At 35.3% G+C, this 24,998-nt stretch overlaps 1 protein-coding gene across 1 annotated transcript in view; it reads right to left on the bottom strand.

Moving 5' to 3' along the window:
* NUP153 (nucleoporin 153kDa) overlaps positions 1-24,998 on the bottom strand; it is a 74,121-nt gene that overhangs the window by 38,078 nt on the left and 11,045 nt on the right. The window contains exons 2-8 of the mRNA XM_008568476.1: positions 18,824-19,049; positions 7,742-7,990; positions 7,451-7,590; positions 7,241-7,369; positions 2,043-2,159; positions 1,902-1,946; positions 1,731-1,784 (exon numbers count right to left, since the gene is read on the bottom strand). Coding sequence (XP_008566698.1) covers positions 1,731-1,784; positions 1,902-1,946; positions 2,043-2,159; positions 7,241-7,369; positions 7,451-7,590; positions 7,742-7,990; positions 18,824-19,049 — 960 coding nt within the window. The remainder of the gene's footprint in view (positions 1-1,730; positions 1,785-1,901; positions 1,947-2,042; positions 2,160-7,240; positions 7,370-7,450; positions 7,591-7,741; positions 7,991-18,823; positions 19,050-24,998) is intronic.

Raw genomic sequence — 24,998 nt, forward strand, 5'->3', positions numbered from 1 at the left:
AGGGTTGCGATCCGTTGCCGGACACGGAAAAAGACAAAAAGACAAAAAAAAAAAAAAATGTGAGCAAATCCCTCTCCAAATTGACTTTCCTCTACTGTTATTCAAAAGCCAAATAAAAATCCTTACACTGTTAAGTCTAACTGGCAAAACACTAAGACTTTCAGATTCTGAAATGAACTGGTGTTATTATCTAAGCATACAAGTGGTTTTTTTTTAATGATCCTTTGCTACAATGAAACATAGTAAAAATCCTGTTGGTGTATGATCACTATAAAGCCAAGAGGTTCTACTCTGTCCACAGACTGTAATACTATGAATAGTGTCCTTTCACTCAGCAGCAGCTGGGAACAACGTTGGTTTCCAGGGCAAAGCCTCTGTGTACTTAGTAGCTCTTCCTTAAATCTCATCACAGGTGCAATCCTGCAACTCAATGAGACAGTCCATTTTGTAGACTGTTGAGATTACATCCATGAAATATGAGCTATGATACTGTATTTTGGCTTTTTATTTCCTATCACCCATTAATAAACCATTATTGATAATCAACCACTGATAAAAATTTTTATTGATAAAAATTTATATTATGGCACAATTTTTAAAATGTACTTCTTTTTAAACAATCTGATATAAATGGGGGTCTGAGAAAAGCTAACACCTTATATTAATCCCATCACAGTAGCTAAGAACAGATGCCCTCTTGCCTAATTACAAATGTCTAGGTAATTCTAAAAATTGAGAAGCAACACTTCCAAGAAAAAATTCAATTTTAGCTTTCTTCTCTGCATCAGAATTTCATTAAGAATAACTATTAAAACAACAAGGTCAAGGGTTCAGATCCCCATACTGGCCAGCCACAAAACAAGAAAAGATTATTTAGGCTGGCCAGTGAGCTCACTTGGTTAGAGCGTGGTACTGATCACACCAAGGCCCAGGGTTCTATCCCTGTGGCCATCTACCAAAAAAACAAACAAACAAAAAAAAACTATGCTTTACCACTTTACCAATATCTTGTATATAGTCCCTGCAATTATAATTTTAAGAATTACTTTTGGAGAATTTGGTGTTGTAATAAATACTTTCACAAATTAGGATATGGGAATCTGCTTTCCCTTAAGGACACTTAAACAGCCAGAAATATAACTAAAAAAAATGACAACTCTTTAACCCAAACTATCAAGCATTTTATGTTTTTCCACAGTAACCTCTAAAGCTACTCTTAACCCAAAAAGAATCCACTAAAAGGGTATGAGGATATAATCTACATTATATTTTTTACTGGCTTCAATATCTTGAAACAGTATTTTTGGCTAGGTGATGTGTCAAAATGAAATTCTATTATACTTAATAGATTTGACATAATGTTGGTTAATTAGGAAAGTTTACAAAGATGACTGTTCAATGAGGGCTTTAGCTCACTGAACTTCTAACTACTAAACACTACAAGCTTTGTTCACTCCTACTGTTAGTTATCAAAGGTATGAGACTGTCAAGATGCTGAAGATGGAAATGTCAAATAACCAAAAAATGCTGAATGCGCATCTACTACATACACAGCATTGTCCCAAGGCCCTCAGAGGAGGCTACAATGTCCAAGTAAAAAAAAAATCTTATTTTTCAAACATGCTCCCTATAATGATTATCAACTAAATCCAATTTGTGTACTTGGTAATGTTGAACATAATAAAAACTGGCAACATTTTAAAAATAACTAAATGCTGAAGAAAACTTACCTTTTCCCTTTTTGCCTGAAAATCTGTGATATCTAGGCCACTCCTATTAAGAGGCTGAAAAAAATAAAATACTATTAGAAGAGACATAAAATTCTTAAAAACTTCCTTATACATACATACATATACATATGTGTGTATTTATCTTTTAAAAAGGTTTGAAAGTCAACTTACAGAATTCAGAGGAGAAGAAACAATAGATGGAATTCTTTTTGCGTCCTGTTAATGTTGAAATAATAACAAAATTAAGATTTTTTTTCATCAAACTCAAATTTTGTTACACTCCTGTATTTAGTTATGATGTTAAAAATTTACCGCTAGAGGACTTGACATCTTCTCTAAAGACTGCAATATTCGCCGAGCTGTTGAACTGGTCACACCATAAGACTGTGCATTGAGTTGCTTAGCTTTCATCTGTCTTCTGACTGGTGCCTATAAAGTAAACCCTATGTTATCTGTTGCAAAGTAAAATGTAAGGCACATATTTCATGCAATGAAAATATTTACAAGATATAATGGATGTCCAAAGTAAAATAAGATTAATGTGTTAACAGCAACTTATCTTTGGGTGGTGTCATTAGCAGTAAGTTTTTTTTTTTTTCCTTTATGCCTTTATTGAAATTCTCTGCCTGAGAAATCACTGTTACAATCAGAAAAGAGTCATCTTGCATGCACCACTCTAAAGAAAGATTGCCAGTTATGTTACATGGAGAAAAGAGGTCAAATGGTAAAAAGTTCCAGCATAGCCTTGATCCACTTATCCCTTATATTTAAATCAAAGAACATTAAATAAATGAGAACTGAATTAAGATATCAGTTATCCTGGGTATTAAATAACATGTAATTAGAGTAAATTCCAAGATAGCTAAATGAAGAGACTGTAGAATCTACTACAATGGAAATTTAAAATTTTAATACTAATAACTTGTTTCTCAAAAGTTAACATAACCAACAAAACATATTTAAATACTTGGATATTTCTTAATATTAAAAAATGGCTTTTTTAACTTTCTTAAATCTGGGGTTAGAAAAAATAACTTATAAAGAATAGGCAAGTACTCTTTAATATACGAGCAATAAATACGCTTCCTTTTCTCAAGAATGCATTACAACATTCCGATAAATAAGAGGCTACCACAAAACCAAGTAATTTGGCAATAAATATTATAAAAAAGATAATATCACAATCAAAATATAACCCTGTTTTTATAAACAGCTTAAAATATCTGAAAAATTGAACCATAACTACTTTAAATAATATCTATCAGATGCCAAATATTCATTACATTTTCAGAATAGCTGCAATATTCTACATTAGTTTTATGAAGAATCTGGTGCCCACTAAGGATTACTAGTCAGGCTAGAGGCTTTGGCAAACGTGAAGAAAAATTAAAATATCCTCCAAGGAAAAAAAAGAATAAAGAATAAGAAAGATAACAACAATAAATAAAAATATAAATATATATATACACACACACACACACACACACACACACACATACATACCCTCCAGGAAAATATGACAGCCTGTCCTATCACTAGAGTCTACTGGCCTCTCATGGCCTCAGTTCACTAATCAATAAAATGGAACTAAATTTGAGAATCTTTACTCCCAGCTCTGACACTCTAAAGAAGGAATAGCAAATAGATTTTATCCCAAATGTCAATTGCAAATATTTGGAAGCCTGTGTTGAGGACAATTCTAAGGGTATGTCAGGACTTAGCATTAAAAAGTATAGGACTTGGGGGAGAGGGAAAAAAAAAGTGTAGGACTCAGTATTAGCAATGAAGAAAGAAGTAGCAAGAACATACTCTATCTATTCTACGAAGCACAGGCTTGCATCATCTTAATTTCTAACATGCTGAACTATTTTAATTATAAAAACTTTTAAAAGTAATATGATCCAGCTTGAGCTTTAGAAAAAGCACCCTGCATAACTCCAACATCCAGTTAACACTTTCTTTTATAACAAAATATTGTCTTTCATAAACACACTCAGAAATAAGCCTCACGATTACTTTTAATTAGGTATGGAAGAATCCTCTAATCAGGAAAGCAAGTGACTACTCTAAAGACAAGAAAAAATCTTCAAATATACTCATTTCAAAGTCATTCCTATGTTTGTCATAAATTGTCATCTTAAGACTTCCCTCTCCAAAGGCCTACACGCAGAAAGTATTACCTCTCACCTTTAAAATGTCAAAATCTGTAATGTATAAAAATAAAAGTACCATAGCAACATACACACAAAATATTTATGGTACTCAAGAAAATAGTAAGACATACCAATTGATTGAGTTTATGGTAAAAAAAAATTTTTTTTAAATAGGACAAAGCACAGAATGATGTGATTTACCTTAAATTGACTGTTCTTAAAGTTATTAATCAATTTCCAACTGTGTGCTGCTACTACATGTATGTAAACACAACTGATTTTATATATTGCCCTTGTATCCTGTGATCTTACTAAAATCACTCACTGGGAGCCTTTTTTGCTAGTTTCTTCAGATTTTCTATGCAGATAAGCACATTGTCTATGAATAGAAATGACTTTATGTCTTCCTGTATGCCTTGTATTTCATTTTCCATGGCTATTGCACTGCCTACGATCTGCAGTACAATGTTAAATAGTAGCAGCGATAGCAATCATCCCTGCTCTCTTCCTGATCTGGGGGAGACAGTGTTCAGTCTTTCACCATCAAGTACAATTCCAGCAAAAGATTTTTTGTAGATGTGCTTTTATTAGGTTGAAGATGTTCTTATCTATTTCTAGGTTTGCTGAAAATTTACCATGAATGAATGTTAAATTTCATCAAATGTTTTATAATCTATGGAGATGTTCATATGGTTTTTACTCTTTAGTCTGTTAACATGGTAGACTACATTATTTTTCATATGTTGAGCCAACCTTGCATTCGCATGATAAATCCTACTTGATTATAATGTAGTTTCCTTTTATATATGTTGAATTAAATTTATAAATATTTTGTTGAGAAGGTTTGTGTCTATAATTCATTAGAAATATCAGTTTGTAGCTTTCTTGTATATAATGTCTTTGATTTTGGTATCAGGGTAATGTTACCTCATAAAAGTGTTCCCTATATGTATTAAGTGTTCTACTATATGGAAGAGTTTGTGTAGAATCAGTATAATTTCTTTCTTAAATGTTTGGTAGAATTCACCAGGAAGCCATCTGAGACTGAAGGTTTCTTTGCTGGATGGTATTTTAACCACGGATTCAATTTATTGAAAAGACTATTCAAGGCTATTTATTCTTGGCTAATACCAAATAACATGAAGCACTTAGGTATAAATCCAACAAAATACATTCAAGGTCTATATGCTGAATACTACAAAACACTGATGAAAGAAATTTTAGAAACACCTAAAAGGAGAGAGATACCATGTTCATGGATTGGAACGCTCCGTTTTGCTAAGATGTCCATTCTCCCCAAGTTGATCTTTAAACCCAATGCAATACCAATCAAAATCCCAGCAGACTCTGTAGAAACCAATAGCTAATTTAAAATTTTTATAGAAAGGCAAAAGACCTAGAAAAGCCAAAACAAGCCTGAAAAAGAACAAAGTTAGAGGACTCATATTATCGGATTTTAAGACTTACATAAATCAAAACACTGCAATGTTGGCAAAAGGACAAACATACAGATCAATAAAAAAAACCAGCAAGTCCAAATGTAGAACCGGGTAAATAGTAAACTGCTTTTTGATAAAAGTGCAAAGGCAATTCAATGGGTAAAGTATAATCCTTTCAACAAACTAGAACTGAGCATCCACATGTAAAAAAAAAATGAACCTTGACCATACCTCATACCACACACAAAAACTGACTCAAAATGAATCATAGGCTTAAATTCAAACCTAAAACTTTGAAACTTCCAGAAGAAAACATAAAAGAAAATCTCTGTGACACTGGATTAGTCAAAAAATGTTCTAGATATGACACCAAAAACACGAAACCATAAAAGATGTCATCAAAAGTAAAAGCTTCTGCTCTTCAAAAGACAGTGCTAAGACAAGCCAGAGAATGGTAGAAAATATTTGCAAAACATGCATCTGATAAACGACTTATAACCTGAAAAATGAACCCTCAAACTCATTAATAAAAAAACTACCTATTTAAAAATGGACAAAAGATTTGAACAGACACTTCACCAAAGAAGATATATTGATGGCAAATAAGCCCATGAAAAGACACTCAACATCATTAGTCATTAGGGAAATGCAAATTAAAACCACATGAGTTCATGCCTACTAGAATGGCTGAAACAAAAAACAAAAAATTGACAACACCAAATGCTGACAAGGATGCAGAACAACTAGAACTCTCCTACGTTACTAGCAAGAATGCAAACTAGTACTAGCTATGCTGGAAAACAGTTGGCAGTTTATCATAAAGTTTATTGTGAACTTACCATATGACCCAGCAATCCAACTCCTAGGTATTTACTCCAAGAGACACGAAAATAAGCATTCACTCAAAATGTTCACTGCAGCTTTATTTGTAATTGCCAAATACTGGCAATGACCCAGTACCCTTTCACTAGTGAATGATAAACTAAATTACAACCATACTACACAGCAATAAAAAGGAACTAATTGTTAGTATATGAAAAACAGGGGATCCCAAATGCATTATGCTAAGTGGAATAAGCCAGACTCAAAAGGCTACATACTACATGAGTAAATTTATATGACATTCTGGAAAAACCAAAACTACAGGGAAAGAAAACAAATCAGTGGTTGCTCAAGGGTGGTACTGGGAGGAGGGCTTGACTACAAAGATGCAATGAGGTAATGTTTTGGGGTAATGGAAATCTTTAATATTTTGATTGTTGGGGTTGGGGTTAGGAAGTAATTGGGTAAGGAAAACAAAGAGTAATTATAATACGTAATGATGAATATGCTAATAAAACTGATTTGATCATCACATACTGTACATAAATACTGATAATCACCTCTGTACACCATAAATATGTATAATAAAAAAAATTAGTAATTGGGTAAGGAAAACAAAGAGTAATTATAATACGTAATGATGAATATGCTAATAAAATTGATTTGATCATCACATACTGTACATAAATACTGATAATCACCTCTGTACACCATAAATATGTATAATAAAAAAAAATTTTTTTAATATTTTGATTGCAGAAGTGGTTACACAACTGTATGTTTTATTAAAATTCAAATACTCTAATGAGTAAATTTTACTGTGTTTAATTTATACCTCATTAAAAAAAAGAAATTAACCTTCACGCTTCCTAAGACTCACACATAAATCTAACAACAAAATGTTTACTTAAACCTAAAGTAATATCCATATGCCCTAAATGAAAAAATGTAATCCACAGTTCTATTGTTTTAGCAAAGAACAATTAAAACTATTTTTTTTGAGTACGAAGTAGTCACTCATTATCTACTAGTACTAGTAGTTGTCTAGTTAAAGGTGGGGAAGAGGGCTATAAACCATTCTCCTATTCAAACCAACCTGATAAGGTATATTTTGTAGTCTAGACTGCCTTACAGCAGCTGCTGCCCCACCATATGTTGTTTTTCCAGGATAAAAAGGAGAGTCTCCAAGCTGACTTGTTTTAAGGACTGAAGAATTCCCAAGTGACTGCAAAGAAACATAACGATAAATTATGAGCAATAAACACTCATAACTAATGTGATTAAATCCAATCTAGTTAGTACTCACGGGGGAAAGTGTTCCAAAGGCAGACAAGTTGAATGCTGGTTTTCTTGAGCTGGTGGCAGTGTGCTGAGAGAGCAAATGAGAACGTTCAGCCTCTGGGGACCACAAAGGTGGCAATGAAGTGTTCTTTGAAACAGCTATATCTGAAACAGAAATATGTAATGTATAGTAACAGCACCAATTACCAGATCTTTATAAACAGAAAATGAAAATTACAGATAAGTCAGAAAAAACTTTGTCCCATGAAATTTAATTTTATTACCAAAATTATTTACTATGAAATGCCAAGAATACCTTTATCAGAAGCTCTTGAAGAAAAACCACTGGTAGTTGAGATGTTATCATCATCATGCTGAGAGGTAGAGTCTTTAATTTCCTTTACAAGGGAAAATCCAGAACTGCCAATTGGGAATGCCGAAGATGTAGATGGCTGACAGTGTAATGTAGGAGATTCCAACATGGAGAAATTCAGATGGCTCCGATGAAGAGAAGGCCTTGTTAATACATCTGGATAATTTGAAGCACTACTAGTTGTTGAAGGTTCTTAAGAGAAAAGCATTATTATAAATATACAACTTAGAAAAATATGCTATCACAATAAAATAGTTTTCACTGTAAGAAAACATACTACTTAATGTAGCTTCAATTCAAATCACTGAGGCCTCCCATGAAAAGCCCAATTTAAGATATTCTTTAGCCAAACAAGGTTTCGACTAACTGAAATTAATTTACTTAAACTAGTATCAAAATGTAGTTCAGTGATCACATACAACTTCTAAAAGAGCATGGTTCTTGATTTTCCTTGAATAGGTGTTATTATAAGAACTGCTCATAAAAAATACAATTAAAGAAGCTGTATAAGAAAGTCATAAAACAACAGGGATAAGTCTGTCCCTCTAAAAAATCCACTAATAAACTAGTATTATCATTGCAGATATTGTATTACGCACATACAAATACACATTTCCTCTAAACACATAATTATGTTATGCATCCTGTTCCGTGACTTGCTTTTTCATTTACCAATAAAATTGTTTTCACATTCAAAGCATTCTCTTTAATCATTTTTTTTTTTTTTTTTGCAGCTGGCCAGTACAGGGATCAAACCCTGGACCTTGGTGTTATCAGCACCACATTCTAATCCACTGAGCTAACCAGCCAGCCTTTAACATTTAACATTGTGTTACCTGGTTCATCCTGCCGGTAAAACAAACAAACAAACAGGCTGGGCACTTAGCTCACTTGGTCAGAGTATGGTGCCAGTTCACCAAGGTCAAGGGTTCAGATCTCCACACCGGTCAGCTGCCAAAAACAAACAAACAAAACTACACTGTATTCTATCGTACTATCATAGTGATTTATTATAATTATTTATTCAGTTATTTTTCCATTAGTCTTTCAAACATGTATGTACTATTATCTGCATACTTCACTGTGCTCTAACCAAGTGAGCTAACCACCTAGCTCTTAAAGTATGCAAGGAGAATCATGAAGAGAAACTATTAAGCTAATATTCATGAGCCACTCACAAAAAATATGATTTAATATGTCTGAAGTTGGGCCCATTAATTAGCCTACGCAGTCCCTGGAATCCTGAGAATCAGTGGGATAAACAATTATATGTGGAATTGCTCTGTCAGATTGGATTAAACTGAATGCTCATTTTTTCTCATGACAGACGTTAAACTGTGATTCAAAGGATTTCCTGACAAGTTATACTCCCACAAATAGCAAATAACAATGTACATTTCCCCATAATCTCTAACACAGTCAATCTAATATGTTAAATGGCAGCATTATTTGATTTGCATTAACTTAAATAAGGGGGCTTTTGAGCATCCTTTATATTCATTGGCCATTTATACTTCTGTTAATTGCTTACTGACACAGTCTCTCTTACTAATAAGACAAATAAGATTTAACTTTTTTGATGAGTAACATCAACATGATATGAAAGCTGAAATACTATTTTTTCTTAGTTGGTTGAATTCATTCACTTTTTTTTTTTTTTTTTTTTTTGGCAGCTGGCCAGTACAGCCCTTCACTTTTTTTGATGTTATCTTATAATACAAAAAATAACCTGTACCTTGTTTACAGAGTCTTTTACCATTTCAAGACTATAAAAAATAAAAACTTTCACCTTTTTTTTTTTTTTTGGTACTGTTGCTTTTATTACTGCAGTATAATGTTTAGGGCTGGCCAGTTAGCTCAGTTGGTTAGAACACAGTGTTATAACACCAAGATGCAAGAATTCCTGTTCCTGCCAGGCACCAACCCCCCCCCCCCCAAAAAAAAACCCCAAGATCAATATAATGTTTAATCTTGAATCCACCTGTAATCAGTTATGTCTAATCTTGAATCTCCCTGGAATCAGGAGTGAAGGAAGGATTCAGCTTTGTTGTTTACCAAATGGTTAGCCTATTTATATCCTAAAATTATCTATTAAGTAAGCCATCCTTTCCTCACTGGTTGAGAAGCCACTGTTACCACATACTAAATTCCAAGAGGCTTCACTCCTCTTCCTCTAATGATTTCTTTATTTCTGTATCAGTACCATAATGCTTTAAACACTACAGCTTTAGAACATTTTTTTTTTTGGCAACTGGCCAGTACAGGGATCCGAACCATTGACTTTGGTGTTATCGACACTGCACTCTAAACAACTTGAGCTAACCAGCCAGCCCTTTAGAACACATTTAAAGCCTGTTAAAGTTACTCCAACCCACCTCACTTTCCCCTAATTCTTCTTTTTCAGAATTTCTTTACTCTCTTCAAGTACATTTTCAAGAACTTTGAATCATTTGTCAAGTACCCCAAAGAGGCTTCCAGTTAGGATGGAATAACTGGGACCATAGTAGCCCTTCTACGGTAAACAACTAAAAAACTGGAGAAAATGTATAAGGCAACTGCTTTCGGACAGGAGAAAACAGCACAAGAAAACTCACAAGGCAAGCCCTATGATTAGCCAGCTCTCTGCATAGGAACATTTTCAGACCTGGAACAGAGACCTAGAGTCCAAGCAAAACACAGCAGGCAGAAATCTGAACTAAGGGCATGAAATAGTAGGGCACTGTGCAAAGACAGAAGTCCATATAGGAATGTCCAGTGAATGGATAGGCTGTACATATACAAAGCAAGATCACCTAAGGCTTACCAAATAGCAGCTGCTATGCAGCTGAGAAAAGAAAATAGAGATACTAGAAGGTGAACAGTGTTTGGGGAAAAAAACAATGCTGAAGACTGAAAGTTCCAGGGCTGACAGGATTTACAGATCCCTTTAACCCTTCCCTGGCATTTGGCTAAGACAACAAAAAGCTTCCCCTTTGAATTAAGAACTATATTCCAGAATAAGACCTACTCTTAGACCTGACCTAAAAAGCCATAGGTGAGACAGAGTTTGAAGGCTAAGTTCCACCACATCATGGGACTTAGGAAACACCCTGAACTTCCCACAAATACACATTAACACTGCAAAAAACTACATCTACAAAAATTCAAAATGATCGTTCAGTAACTGATTTGCCTGCCAAAACAATAATCAACACTCTTCAGGGGAAGATAACATAATCCACAGTATCTACACATATTCAAAACACTAATATTTAGTCAAAACTCACTTGATATACTTAAAAAAGAAAAATGTAATCCACAGTGGGGGAAAAGTAAATAAAAACTTTAACCCAAGACAGCAGATAAGCTATTTTGACAGCCTTATAACACCAAGATCATGGGTTTGCATCCCAAACTGGCCAGCCACCAAAAAAAAAAGTAGCTATTTTGAATATATTAAAAGTTCCTAAAAGACCCATTAAGATTATCTCAACTAGGATCACACTGAACTTAAGATTTAAAAAAGGAAACCATACCATTCCCACCACTGTTTTCCTATCCACCTTTTCTTTTATTCAGGTCTCCTTTATGTATCTCAGCAGAACTTAAAGGAATTTCTTCTAGAGTGCCACACGCTTATTATTTCAAATGTTTTCATTTTTTGATATTGTAAATGGGATCCTTTCTTCCATGTTCTCTAACTGGCTATTATTTAAATAAGAGTTATTTAAAAATTAAACTTTACTTTGTGACCAATTTCTAGAATTCTCTTATTCTAAAATACATCCTCTTATCTAATTACATTTTTAATATCTAGATGTGGTGATGATGGGCTTCCATCTTATTCCTAACTTTAATGGAAATGCTCCTAATGTTTCACCATTAATCATTATTCTGGTCTTTGGTTTGAAAGACTGACATGTTAAAAAATTAGTAGTTTCTACATTCCAAACAGAAATAAAAAAGAATGGATTTAAAATTTTAGCAAGTGCCCACTTAGTATCCATTAAAAAGAAAAAATTTATAAGATCATTCTACTTATCAACATGCTAAATTATGTTTGTAATTCCCTAACATTGAATGATTCCTTGCATTCCCCTAAGTGTCTAACTATTTTTGAATGTGTCGCTAGGTTATATTTGCTACTCTGCAATTTTCTTCTATGTGCAACCTTTCTAAAATTTGTCTTCAAAAAATATTTAACAGCTTAAGCAATACAAAACAATCCTGGATTAATTAGTTTCAAAGTACTATTATACCAAGCAAACGCACTCAACAAACTACAATTAGAAGAAAACTACCTCAACATACTAAAAGCCATATATGAAAAACCCACAGCTAACATCATACTCAGTGCTAAAAGACTGAAAGATTTCCTTCTAAGATCAGAAACAAGACAAATATGCCCATTTTTCCTCTTCTATGCGACACAGAAATTCTAGCCAAAGGAATAAGGCAAGAAAAAGGAATAAAAGGCAACTAAATTGGAAAGGAAAAGGTAAAATGCTCTGTTTGCAGATGATAAAATTTTTTATGCAGAAAACCCTAAAGATTCCACAAAAAGTTGTCAGAATAAATGAATTCAGCAAAGTACCAGAATACAAAAATCACACAAAAATCATTGTTCCTGTACAGTAAAATAAACAACCTAAAAAGTAAATTAAGGGCCGGCCCGTGGCTCACTCGGTAGAGTGCGGTGCTGATAACACCAAGGCCCCGGGTTCGGATCCCATATAGGGATGGCCGGTTCGCTCACTGGCTGAGCGTGGTGATGACAACACCAAGTCAAGGGTTAAGATCCCCTTACCGGTCATCTTTTTAAAAAAAAAAAAAAAAAAAGTAAATTAAGAAAATAATTCCATTTTATAATAGCATAAAAATAATAAAACACTTAGGAATTAACAAAGGAAGTAAAAGACTTACACAATGAAAATGACAAAACATTGCCTAAAGAAATTAAAGAAAACATACATAAATGGAAAGACATCCCACATTCATGAACTGGAAGATTTAATATTGCTAAGATGTCAATACATCCTACAATCTACAGATTTAATACAATCCTTATAAAAATATGAACATTTTTTGCAAAAATAGAAAAACCCATCCTAAAATTCATATGAACTCTCAAGGGACCACAAATAGCCAAAATAATCTTGAAAAAGAAAAACAAAGTTGGAGGTCTCACACTTCCTGATTTCAAAACTTATTATAAAACTTCAGACGGGGGCAACACTGAGGGTTGCGATCCGTTGCCGGACACGGAAAAAAAAAAAAGACAAAAGACAAAAGACAAAAAAAAAAAACTTCAGTAATCAAAACAATGTGGTACTAGCATAGAGATGGACATATAGACCAATGAAAGAGAATACAGAGCCCAGAGATAAACCCCATGTACAGTCAAATGATCTTTGAAAAGGGTGTCGAAACCACTGAACAGGAAAAGGATGGTCTCTTCAACAAACAGTTTTGGAAAACTGAATATTTATAAGCAAAAGAAAGAAGTTAAACCCTTATCTTGAATTATATACAAAAATTAACTCAAAATGGATTAAAGACCTAAACATAAAACTCCTAGAAGAAATTGCAAAGGAGAAAAGCTTCATGACACTGATTTGACAATGACTTCTTAGACATGACACCAAAAGCACAGGCAACAAAAGCAAAAATAGATAAATGTGAGTACATCAAACTTAAAAATTTTTGTGCATCAAAGACGAAATCAACAGAGTGAAAAGGCAACCTATGAAATGAGAGAAAATATCTGCAAATCATTTATCTAGTAAGGTGTCAATATCAAGAATATATAAAGAACTCCTACAACTCAACAACAACAAAAACAAATAACCTGATTAAAAAATGGGCAAAGAAGCTGAATACGTGTTTCTCCAAAGATGATATACAAATAAATGGCCAACAAGCATATGAAAAGATGCTCAACATCACTATTCAGCAGAGAAATATAAATCAAAATCACAATGATGTATCACCTCACACACATTAGGAGAGCTACTATCAGAAAAAGAGAAAATAGGGGCTGGCCGTTTAACTCATTAAGAGCACAGCCTATAACTCCAAGGTCACAGGTTCAGATTCCTGTACCAGCCAGCCACCAAAAAAAAGAAAAACAGAAAATAAACATACGTGAGGATGTGGAGACACTGGAACCCAGTGCACCACTGGTGGAAATGTAAAATTATGCAGTTGCTATGGAAACAGTACAGCAATTCCTCAAAAAATTAAAGATGGAATTACCATACAACCTAACAATTCCACTTCTGGGTACATACCCAAAAGAACTGAAAGCAGAGTCTTGAAGAAATCTGTACACCCACATTCATAGCAGCATTATTCACAATAGCAGCATTATTTACAACAGCTAAAAGGTGGAAGCAACCCAAATGTCCACCCATGGATGAAGAGATATGCAAAATGTTGTGTATACATTCAATGGAATATTATTCTGCCTTAAAAAGGAAATTCTGATACGTGCTACAACATGAATGAACCTTGAAGATAGTATGCTAAGCAAAATAAGCCAGTAACAAAAGGACAAATTACTGTATGATTCCACTCATCTGAGGTACTTAGTGTAGTCAAAGTCACAAACACAAAAAGCAGAATGGCAGCTGCCAGAGTCTGAGGGAAAGAAAATGGGGAGGTGTTATTCAATGGTACAGGCTTTCAGTTTTGTAAGATAAAGTTCTGAGATAAATGGTGGTAATGGTTGCATAATGAGAATGTACTTAATGTCACTGAACTGTGGATTTAAAAATGGTTAAAACAGTAAATTTTACATTATGAATATTTACTACAATTCAAAAAACTTTTTTTCTAAAAAAAGGTGATTCTTGCCATGTAATATCCTGTTGCCATGGAACCCTGGAGAGTTCCTATCCAGAAGGAGGCTCTCACCAGATGTGTTCCCTGGACCGTAAACCCAAAAAACTTTTTTTCTAAAAAAAGGTGATTCTTGCCATGTAATATCCTGTTGCCATGGAACTCTGGAGAGTTCCTATCCAGAAGGAGGCTCTCACCAGATGTGTTCCCTGGACCGTAAACTTCCCAGCTTCCAAAATTCCCATGTGGAGATACACACAAAGAAAACACCACGTGAAGACAGGAAGAGATTGAAGTTATGCATCTACAAGCCAAGAATGCCAAAGATTGCCAGTAACAACTAAAAGTTAGGAGAGAGGCAAGGAACAGATTCTCCCTCAGAACCTCCAAAAGGAATCAACTTTTACTGATTCCTGTATTTGATTTTGGGATTCTGGTCTTCAGAACTATGAAATGGCATTTTTGTTGTCATTTTTGGTTTTTCTTGGCAGCTGACTGGTATGGAAATCCAAACTCTTGGCCTTGGTGTTACAAAGCGTTGTTCTAACCAAATGAGCTAATGGCCAGCCCAAACTGTAAGATAATAAATTTCTCTCAAGTGAAAAAAATTAAAAATTCAAAAATGCTAAAAATTAAAATAAGAACAAGGTGCACCAATAATGGTAATGAAGAATTCTTTTAAAAAAAAATTATTCCTGAAAAACCTATTTTAAAAATCAAATAGAATACCTAAACTGATTTTTTATGTGATAATTTCTTATCAAGCATGCTCAAATTAAGATATTGATTGGAGCTGAGAAATCTACTGGCATTGGTAATTAAACTGATTTGCAGTTAAACACAATAAATATTTCACTTCTCTGCAATCAGGATTCACATACACAAAGGCTGAAACGTTTCTTAGGGTATGGAAGTATTCTAATATTATAGTATATTATATCACAAAACTTCTTTGTATTTTATATCATTCTCTCATCCCTGCATCAGTTTATCCTATAAGATAAAAGTGACAAGACAATTTTGTAGCTATTGGCAGACATTTGCTATATCTCATATATACAGAAACTGGATGGAAGAGTGGAAAAAGAAATACAATATGGTATACTTCTACTTGAAGGTATGCTGCTAACAGCAGTGCCAGCTTTTGGTACTTACAAATCTTCCTTACCCTCCAAACCAGATCCAATAAAGGACACAGTCTGGGATATTAAAACTAAACAAGGCCATACCATCCACAGATTCACATCGGCCATTAATACCCAGTTCCTAGAAGTACAACTATAATCTCCACGGTATCTAAGTAGCCCACTTCAGTCCATTGCTGACTCATGTACTAGATATGCCATTGTGGGGCCTTCAGTAGACTAAATTTTTGTTGAGTCAATGAAAATTTAACAAGTGCATTATTTGAGGTTTTCCTCATTGGTTTATTCCACTCACCTAGAAGAAATCTAGACACCCAATGGCTCACCATCATTAAAACAGTCAACACAGGGTATACAAAGCAGAAAGTTGCAGACAAACAGACTTGGAATGGGCCAGAAATCTGTTGTTACTTCACTGTGCTGTTTGAAGAATATACAATACTCTCTATCCCCACTGTTATTAATATAAAAGATATATTTATAAAATATTTAGTAAACAACATTCAGGACTGTCGTATCTAACTTTTAGCTTTCTATAATTTGACAATCCTTCAACCATAGACATACTCGTTTTCTTGAGAATGCACTGTTAAAAATGTTTCACAGAGTAAACATAAACTGTGTTTTGTTATATGTAGTAAGATCTTCATTAGTCTTATTGGGAAGTTATCAGTGATACTCTAAGTCACCCACTATGTGATTGCAGGTATTAAATACTTTGCGAAAGGTCAAGGCAGACTATAAGAAAAGTGTCTGGGACTAACAAAGTTTAAGATAGGAGTGGGATTCAAATCTAAGATAAAAAAGGGAGAAAAAAATGCTACCAAGTTCTGAAATAGATATTGAAAAACTGCCCATAATTTGCTTCTAAATAATCAGGGAAATTGGGGTTAGAAGGTAGGCAAACAGGTGTGGGAATACAGAAAATAAGATAAGTGATAAGGTGACTGTTGTTGAAACTGGGTGATGAGGACAAAGGAGTTTGAAATTTTCCATAATAATTTAAATTTGGAAGTTATTCACAAACGTATGTATAGTATACATGTAACAGAAACGCTACCTTATAAATTTAACAAATAAAATCTGAATTTGAATTGGCCACGGCAAACCAATGAAATTAATTTCATTGTTTTCATGAAAATAAAAACAAAAAATAACTTCACAGATGTACAATGAGAAAGTTTCCATATATCTCATTAAACTAAATTCTTTATCTACACTAAATTCTTCAAGTTAGTCAATCCTTACAAGTATACTCATTAGGTTTCAGTCTCTGGAGATATGCTATTATACACTGGAAGTCTCTAACCAAAAGAAAGAAAAACTGGAGTCCAATTTGATGGCCACAAAAGAAAATGGCACAGAAACAGTCTGTTTAGAGATCTACCAGATAAAGCCTCAAGATGGCTGTTGGTAATATGCTTAAAAGAAATCTTGAAGGGCTAGCCAGTTAGCTCAGATGGTTAGAGCATAGTGCTGATAACACCAAAATCCAGGATTCCATCCTGGATTTTACCATGATTGTACCAGCCAGTTGCCAAAAAAAAAACCCAAAAAACAAAAAAAAATTTTAAAACAATTCTTGAAAAGTACAGATATTAAAAAATCTTAAGTTATTCTAACAAAAATAAGCAAAGACTACGCCAAATTGCCATTTCTCCAAAATAAAAACCATTCTTTTAGGCCCATTTCTCTATCACTCTTTCACTACAAGCCAATCAGGCGGGAAAATATGCTACCAAGTACACCAAAATTAACAGGACATACATCCACATCATTTATTTATTCGAAACAAGAGTTAACAGAGCTAGAAAAAAATTGATATCTATTTCAAAACATGAAGTGAAAGAAAAATATATATAACTGAAAGAAACACACACTGAGAGAAAATGAACCTCATCAAAATTAAAACCTTTTGTGCTTCAAAGGATGCTATCAAGAAAGAGAAAAGACAACCCACAGAATGGAAGAAAATATTTGCAAAACATATACCAATGAGGGACTTATATCCAGAATGTATAAAGATCTCTAACAACTCAACAACAAAAAATAACCCAATTAAAAATGGGAAAAAAGGATTTGAATAGCCATTTCTCCAAAGATATGCAAATGGCCAATAAGCACATTAAAAAATGCTCAACATCATTACTCATCAGGGAAATGTAAATCAAAATTACAATGAAAAAATATATAAAATGAAATGACAGTAATATTCCCAAATATGCTATATTCACGGGTTATACTGATCTATTTAATACCTGTAACCCCCTCCAAAATGCTGTAAAGTAAATCCAGAAAAGTTCAAGCCTTTAAAATGCAGCATCACTTAATTAAGATTAATGGAACGACCCAGTTGAGCTTGTTCCAGAGAAGATAAGTGACAACTTCAGTTACATTATACCAGTTCAAGTGTGGCGAGAGGCACTATCACAGTTTTATTGTAACAGTTAACATTTACACAAGGGCCAGCCTGTGGCTCACTTGGGAGAGTGTGGTGCTGATAACACCAAGGCCGCGGGTTCGGATCCCTATATAGGGATGGCCGGTTGGCTCGCTTGGGAGAGCATGGTGCTGACAACACCAAGTCAAGGCTTAAGATCCCCTTACCGGTCATTTAAAAAAAAAAAACAAAAAACATTTACACAGTGCTCCATTAGTACCAGGACCTATTATAAGGGCTTCACAATCGATCTTTTCAAAACAATTTATGAAGGTAGAGAAAATATCTTCATTTTATTCATTTATTTATTTTTCTGTTTTCTTGGAAAATATATTATCTTGCCAAAAGCCATATGACTAATATCGTTGGTATGAAAGTTTAAATCCAAAGTCTGATACCAAAGCAAGCACTCTTAAACTGATACAGCATATTAGCCTTCCTTAATATGTGAAAAGTTGATAAATAAAAAAGACATCCAATTTGAACCTGAACATCACCCTCCTCCTACATGGTTTACATACCACTCGGTTAGATCTACCATAGCCAGGTATTAAAATTAAGGCAAGATATTTGAGGTATGAAAACCTATCATTCAAAACAAAATATCCACATTCTATTTACCTTCTGTATTACTGACTGCTGGCTCAGGAGTGATTCTCCCATCATTAATATTAGGACTCCCCTCATTGGCATATATCAAATGGTCATCTTCTCTATTTTCTGGCCAGTGTGGTACCTCGCTTGTATCTGTTGAGCAGCTGCACACATCTTCATTCTTGTTGAAGTATCTCTGTAGCCACCCTGGCACGATATTCTTAACAGATTCTGTAACCCTGCTAAGAATGCCCTGTTTGGAGGAAAAACACATAAGACGGTTTCAGAAATACATCTTTTAAAATAAATATATACTTACAAAAAGCTATGCCAAGTAAAACACAACTGTTTCTGTTTTAGTCCGTTTTGTGTTGCTATAATAGAAATACCTGAGACTGGGTAACTTATAAAGGAAAGTGGTTTATTTGGCTTATGATTCTGGGACAGCTGCATCTGGCACAGGCCTCAGGCTGCTTCTACTCATGGCAGAAAAGCGGCAGGCAGCCGGTGGGTACAAGCAGATCACATGGCGAGAGGAAGCAAAAGAGAGAGAGAGGAGGTGCCAGGGTCCTATAAACAAGCTCTCATGGGAACTAATAGAGCGAGAACTCACTCATTACTCCCCCCTCCTCCAGGGAGAGCATTAATCCATTCATAAGGGATCCTCCCCCATGACTCAAACAGTTTCCAACACTGTCACATTGGGGATCAAATTTCCACATGAGTTTTGGAGGAGACAACACATCCAAACTCCAGTTTCCAACAAAGTTTACTAAAACTTAGTTACTAAAGTTAACGCTGATGTAATGATATTTTATAAATTCTATACCTATGAAATTCCTACTTTTTTCTTTCTTTTGTATGCATACATGAGCCAATAATTGTCCCAAATGGCTATATTATTCTAATGCTTAAAAAAACCCAATACGGGGGCCGGCAATAATTTCCTTCATAAAGCAGCATTAGTAGGACTTCAGGGAAAGGGTCGCAGAAAAGATAAAAGGACTTAGCAGGTAGAAAAAATAATAACAGTCGAAGCAAAATATATAAATCTACCTTGAAAGCAAACACAAGATAAAGGTCTTAAAAAAATCTTGTCAACAGAAAAGACAGAAGACATCTCTGATACAGGCGCCTAATAGTAATTTCCTTATTGTTTAAAAGGGTGTTGGTAACAACTGGAAAGTATGTAATTATTTTTCCACATTCTCTCCAAAGAGAAATTTTCAACAGCTCCACAAGGTAAGCTCTCTGTCAAACAAGCGAAGCCAACAGTTGTAGAATACTCACTACTGAAAAACACAAATTCCCGGCTGCCCTTTTCTGTATATATAGTATTAGACACTTTGGGAAAAATATATACCTACATCCAAGATTTAATATTTATAAAAACACTCATATAATACTAGTTATTTATCTCTTCCCCATATTTCAAACAACTTGAAAATGCTTACAAGAAGACAGACATTTAAAAAAGTAAGATACATTCTTGATATGAGGTGATAGGTTAGCTAAAGTACTACAGCAAGAAATCACTTGAAAGAAAGTGGTCTGTGGACTTCTGCAAGGTGTTTAGCTACTAGAAGTATCAGATTCCTGTGACCCCCTACCCATCTAAAAAAACAAGTACAGAACAACTTAAAATTGAGAGCATTCTTAACCAAAGGCCACTTATATAACAGCATTAGGTAATACTAGAGAATAATCAGAAAACAAAACTGAGCGGCCAAAACAGATATAATAAAGCTCATTCACTAAAGGGCATGAACTATGCTTAGAGACCTTCTCTTTCTAAACTAAAATTTAACCAATTTATTAGTCTCAGCTCAGAGCAGCTGATCTGGAACCATTATGAAAGAACAAAAATCTCTACACTTCAGTAACCAAATACACCTTTGTAGGTTAAATGACCTACAAAGTCATCAATAAAAGGTTAAATTAATCTCAATATACTCTAATACTAATGGTTCTCAAAGCGTGGTCCCTTTAACAGTACTTCAACAATGCGAGGGTTAGAGGCACTGACCTACCACACACACACATTCAAAAATCTTCATATAACTTTTTATTTCCCAAAAACTTAACTACTATTAGCCAATGGACAGGAAGCAATTACCAATGACATGAACAGTCATTAACATGTATTTTGTATGTTATATGCATTATACACTGTTTTCTTACAATAAAGTAAGCTACAGAAAAGAATATGTTATTAAGAAAACCATAAGGAAGAAAAAAACACATTTACAGTACCGTACAGTACTTTTTGAAAAAAATCTGCATATAAGTGGACCTATGTGGTTCAAACCTGTGTTGTTCAATGGTCAACTGTAATATCAACATCACCTCGGGTCCTACCCTAGCCCTTCTAAAGGATAAACTCCAGAAGTAGGACCCACTTGTTTTATCAAGCCCTCCCAAGCAATTCTGCTGTATTCTCAAGTTTCAGAAACTCATATAGTTAAAGAAATTAGGAAATCAGATACATTTCAGAAAATTTAGATATATTTTAGAGAAAAAGGTCTCTCTAAAACAGGTGAATAAAATTGTGCATAATTAAAAGGTTTAAGCTTCAGCTGTCTAGAAAACATATACAATGCAGAACACTAGTCAGACATTAAAATATATTATAATGAAAATATTCTAAAATGAATCAGAAAAATACATCTTACAGTGACCACTTTGGACTATGTTTATACAATACAGAACTACTCCTCCTGTGTTTCTCAAACTTTAGCTGTGATTCTTGCCTGTACTATTTTTAATGCTTTAAGTACACTAACTTTTCTTGAAGATGGTGGAATAGATGGTCCCCAGTGTCACTCTCTCCCACAAATCAACCAATTTACAACTAAAAAAAAGCAACAACAGCCAAGTTGAGGCCACTAGAACTCAAGGGAAGAGGAGGAGAGATGTACGGAGTTCATGAAGGTGGGAGAAGCCACGATGAGAGAAAGAAAAAACTGCTCCAAATGTTTCAGGATGCAGCTGCTTTAAGGCTGGAGCTGCTGAGCGCATGGAGCAGTAACCAGCAGAAGCCACAGCTGTGCCCTTTGGATGGAGTTGCTTGGAGGCATCAGGGGAGAAGGAGACCTTTGGTGGCCCCCAGGACAGCAAGACCATTAACAGAGTTCTCATGTACCTACACAGGAGTGAGGAGCCACAACAACTGAAAAAAAGGAGCCATTCAGAGGCTGGTGAGTCATTGCAAAGGGACCAGCCCAAGGCCTGTTCCATGGGAAGCGTTTGGAGCACACGCAGTGGGGGAGACAGGCCCACCAGGAGAACACCGGACACAGCAAGGACAGCCGATCTGCCAACCAATCAGCACAGGACCACTCAGAGGAGACTGGTTGGGAATGCAGAATTGCATGGGGTGCAGTTTGATGAAAAAACTCAGGCCCCGATTGGAGTTTCTACACAACCCAGGTGCACCAGGTCCCTGGAAAGCCAGAAGTACCTATAAGGTCAACCACGATCATCAGGAACCATAAATATGTCCCCCACAAATGTATACTGAAGCAATCTACAACATAGAGAATAATCACAATGCTGGAGAAAACACTGTCTTCACTTCTGCTGGAACTGAGAAGTACCTCAAAGTAGCTACCTAATTCCAAACCAATGGTCAGCCTATAAAGCAGCCTAAGACTGCTTAATTTGCTTGAAGAGGGAAAAATCCCACACGTGCCCACGTTAAACCATTTTAATATTTCTCTCCTTTGGACACAAATACAATAGTGTAAGAAATGTTTATCAGATGGCTCTCACATTTCTTATCAAGACTTTCAGATTTTTATCTAGGCATGGGAAGCAGCAGCTTCTCCTAATATGATGTTCAGTCTAACTTTGAAAAACAAGACTTAAAGACTGTCACCTTAGGACACAACAAATTCCTGAATGAAACTGTTAATAAATGTATCTATAGGCCCCACTGAAAATAACCTTTTTTAAAAGGAAAACAATATGACATAAGAAGAAAGAAAATCTGAGGTCAGTAGAGCATTATCAAGTTTGAATCCAGAAAATGCAAACAAACAAACAAGTCCACGTTCCCATATTTGTTGTCCAGATCTTGTGAATTCTGAAAGCAATGAGTTAATTTGAGAACTCAAGTCTTGACTGCATTTAAACCCTCCATGCATACACAGATGAGTGTCCAATAAATACCGACAATGAGCCTAGGGCAAAGATCCCACAGAAACATGCCCCAGAAGATTAATGGCTCATTTAACTGTTCCCAGAAGGTCAAAGACCGATTCTTTGTTTAGCTATCAACAAAAGCTTTTTAACAGCACATGGCTTCTGGGTCAGCCCGTGGCTCACTCGGGAGAGTGCGGTGCTGATAGATAACACCAAGGCCACGGTTCGGATCCCATACAGGGATGGCCGGTTAGCTCACTGGGTGAGCGTCGTGCTGACAACACCAAGTCAAGGGTTAAGATCCCCTTACCGGTCATCTTTAAAAAAAACCAAAAAAACAAAAAAACAGCACATGGGTTCAAAATGCATACAGTAATTAACTCTCATCTGGGCATGCATACCAAAGAATCTTTTTCTAAAATCCTCTAATGATTTAGCAAAGTGTAAATACCAGACAACACTTGTGAAAACCCCAACAGACATAAATATCTAGTTATGCTAGTTAATAATCTAAGTTATACTCCTTATATACTAGTTATTCTTGACTTGAGGTATATTCATTTCATGTTTTAAGATTTGTGGCATGCATATATGATTTATCCCTGGCACTACTACAGATAGACTCTTGCTTTTTGTTTTAAGTAACTGATCAGGTAATGCCTGTTAACAAAAAGTCCTGAAGTCAGTCAGTATTCACTGATCTTAAGGCAGTTTTCAGCTGTCAGACATATTTATAGTATCACTATAAATAAAAAACTTATGGCAGTGAATGCTATACTCTCAACTCTGTTAACTTTGGATGACATGTAAACATGTTTTCAATATACATGATAAAGTTATGACTGTGAAAAGCTCAAGAAAAGCATCAGATATTTATTTATTTATTTATTTATTTATTTTTATTATTATTATTTTTTTTAAAAGATGACCGGTAAGGGGATCTCAACCCTTGGCCTGGTGTTGTCAGCACCACGCTCAGCCAGTGAGCAAACCGTCTCAGCCCATTTTTGATAGGCTGTCCCTATGGCTTGCATTACCAGCTGGCTTCTGGTAAGATTGGCCCCTGACAGATACTAGAGGACACTAGATGTCAGATGATGGGAGGAAAGAGAGGTCTTTCTTCTGTGTTCCTCCCTGTTTAAGTGCTCCATCTCCAAAACTACAGCTTCAGCCAGGTGACCCCTGCTTCACTCCAGTTACATCATTTCTTCCCTTTATTCCTCCCATCGTAGACATGGTCGCAGCTTCCTGAAACTCTTAGTCTCTGGGTATCTTACTATCTCACATTTACCTTAACCACCAGCATATCACTGAGATCCTTTCTTAATGATATTTCAGTTAAACCAACTGCAGTAAACTGTATCTTGCTGGGACTGATACAGCAGCACTAGCTGTTAATATTTTTTTTCTCATTAACTAAAAATTGAAGTTATCCTATGTATCAGATTCATCTTTTTTTTTTTTTTTCCTTTTTGTCGTGTCTCGTGACCGGCAACGGATCGCAACCCTCAGTGTCGCGCCCGTACCGGACCGGGACCGGCAACGGGATCGCAACCCTCGGTGTTGCTCCCACACCTCGCTCAGGCGGTGAGCGGGAACCAGTCTGTATGTGGGATCCATCCGAACCCTCAGCAGGAGCGCCACCGCGCTCCCAAGCGGCGCACTCTCCAGTGCGCCACTGGGCCGGCCCGTTGGAGCATATATTCTAAGTTAAGGAGATGAACAAAGAAACAAGTAAACAACACACATATGCATAATACAGTGATTCAGTACTATGGACAAAAATTAAAGCAGGAAAGCAAAATGGAACAGGTATCCCATTACATAAGCAAGACCTGAAAAAGTGAGAAATGGACCACGCAAATTTCTACTGGACAAGCATTATAGACTGAAGAAACAAAAAGTGCAAAGACCCAAATACAGAAGTGTCCTCAGCACATGCTGTCCAAGCTTCTGGTAACCTGATTAATAAATGCAAAATCTGGGGCCGGCCCGGTGGCGCACTGGATAGTGCACCGCTTGGGAAGCACGGCGGCGCCCCCCCCCCCCGGGGGGGGGG

The sequence above is a fragment of the Galeopterus variegatus genome, unplaced genomic scaffold (genome assembly GCF_000696425.1).
Source record: "Galeopterus variegatus unplaced genomic scaffold, G_variegatus-3.0.2 Scaffold412, whole genome shotgun sequence".
In the NCBI taxonomy this organism is placed as follows: Eukaryota; Metazoa; Chordata; class Mammalia; order Dermoptera; family Cynocephalidae; genus Galeopterus; species Galeopterus variegatus.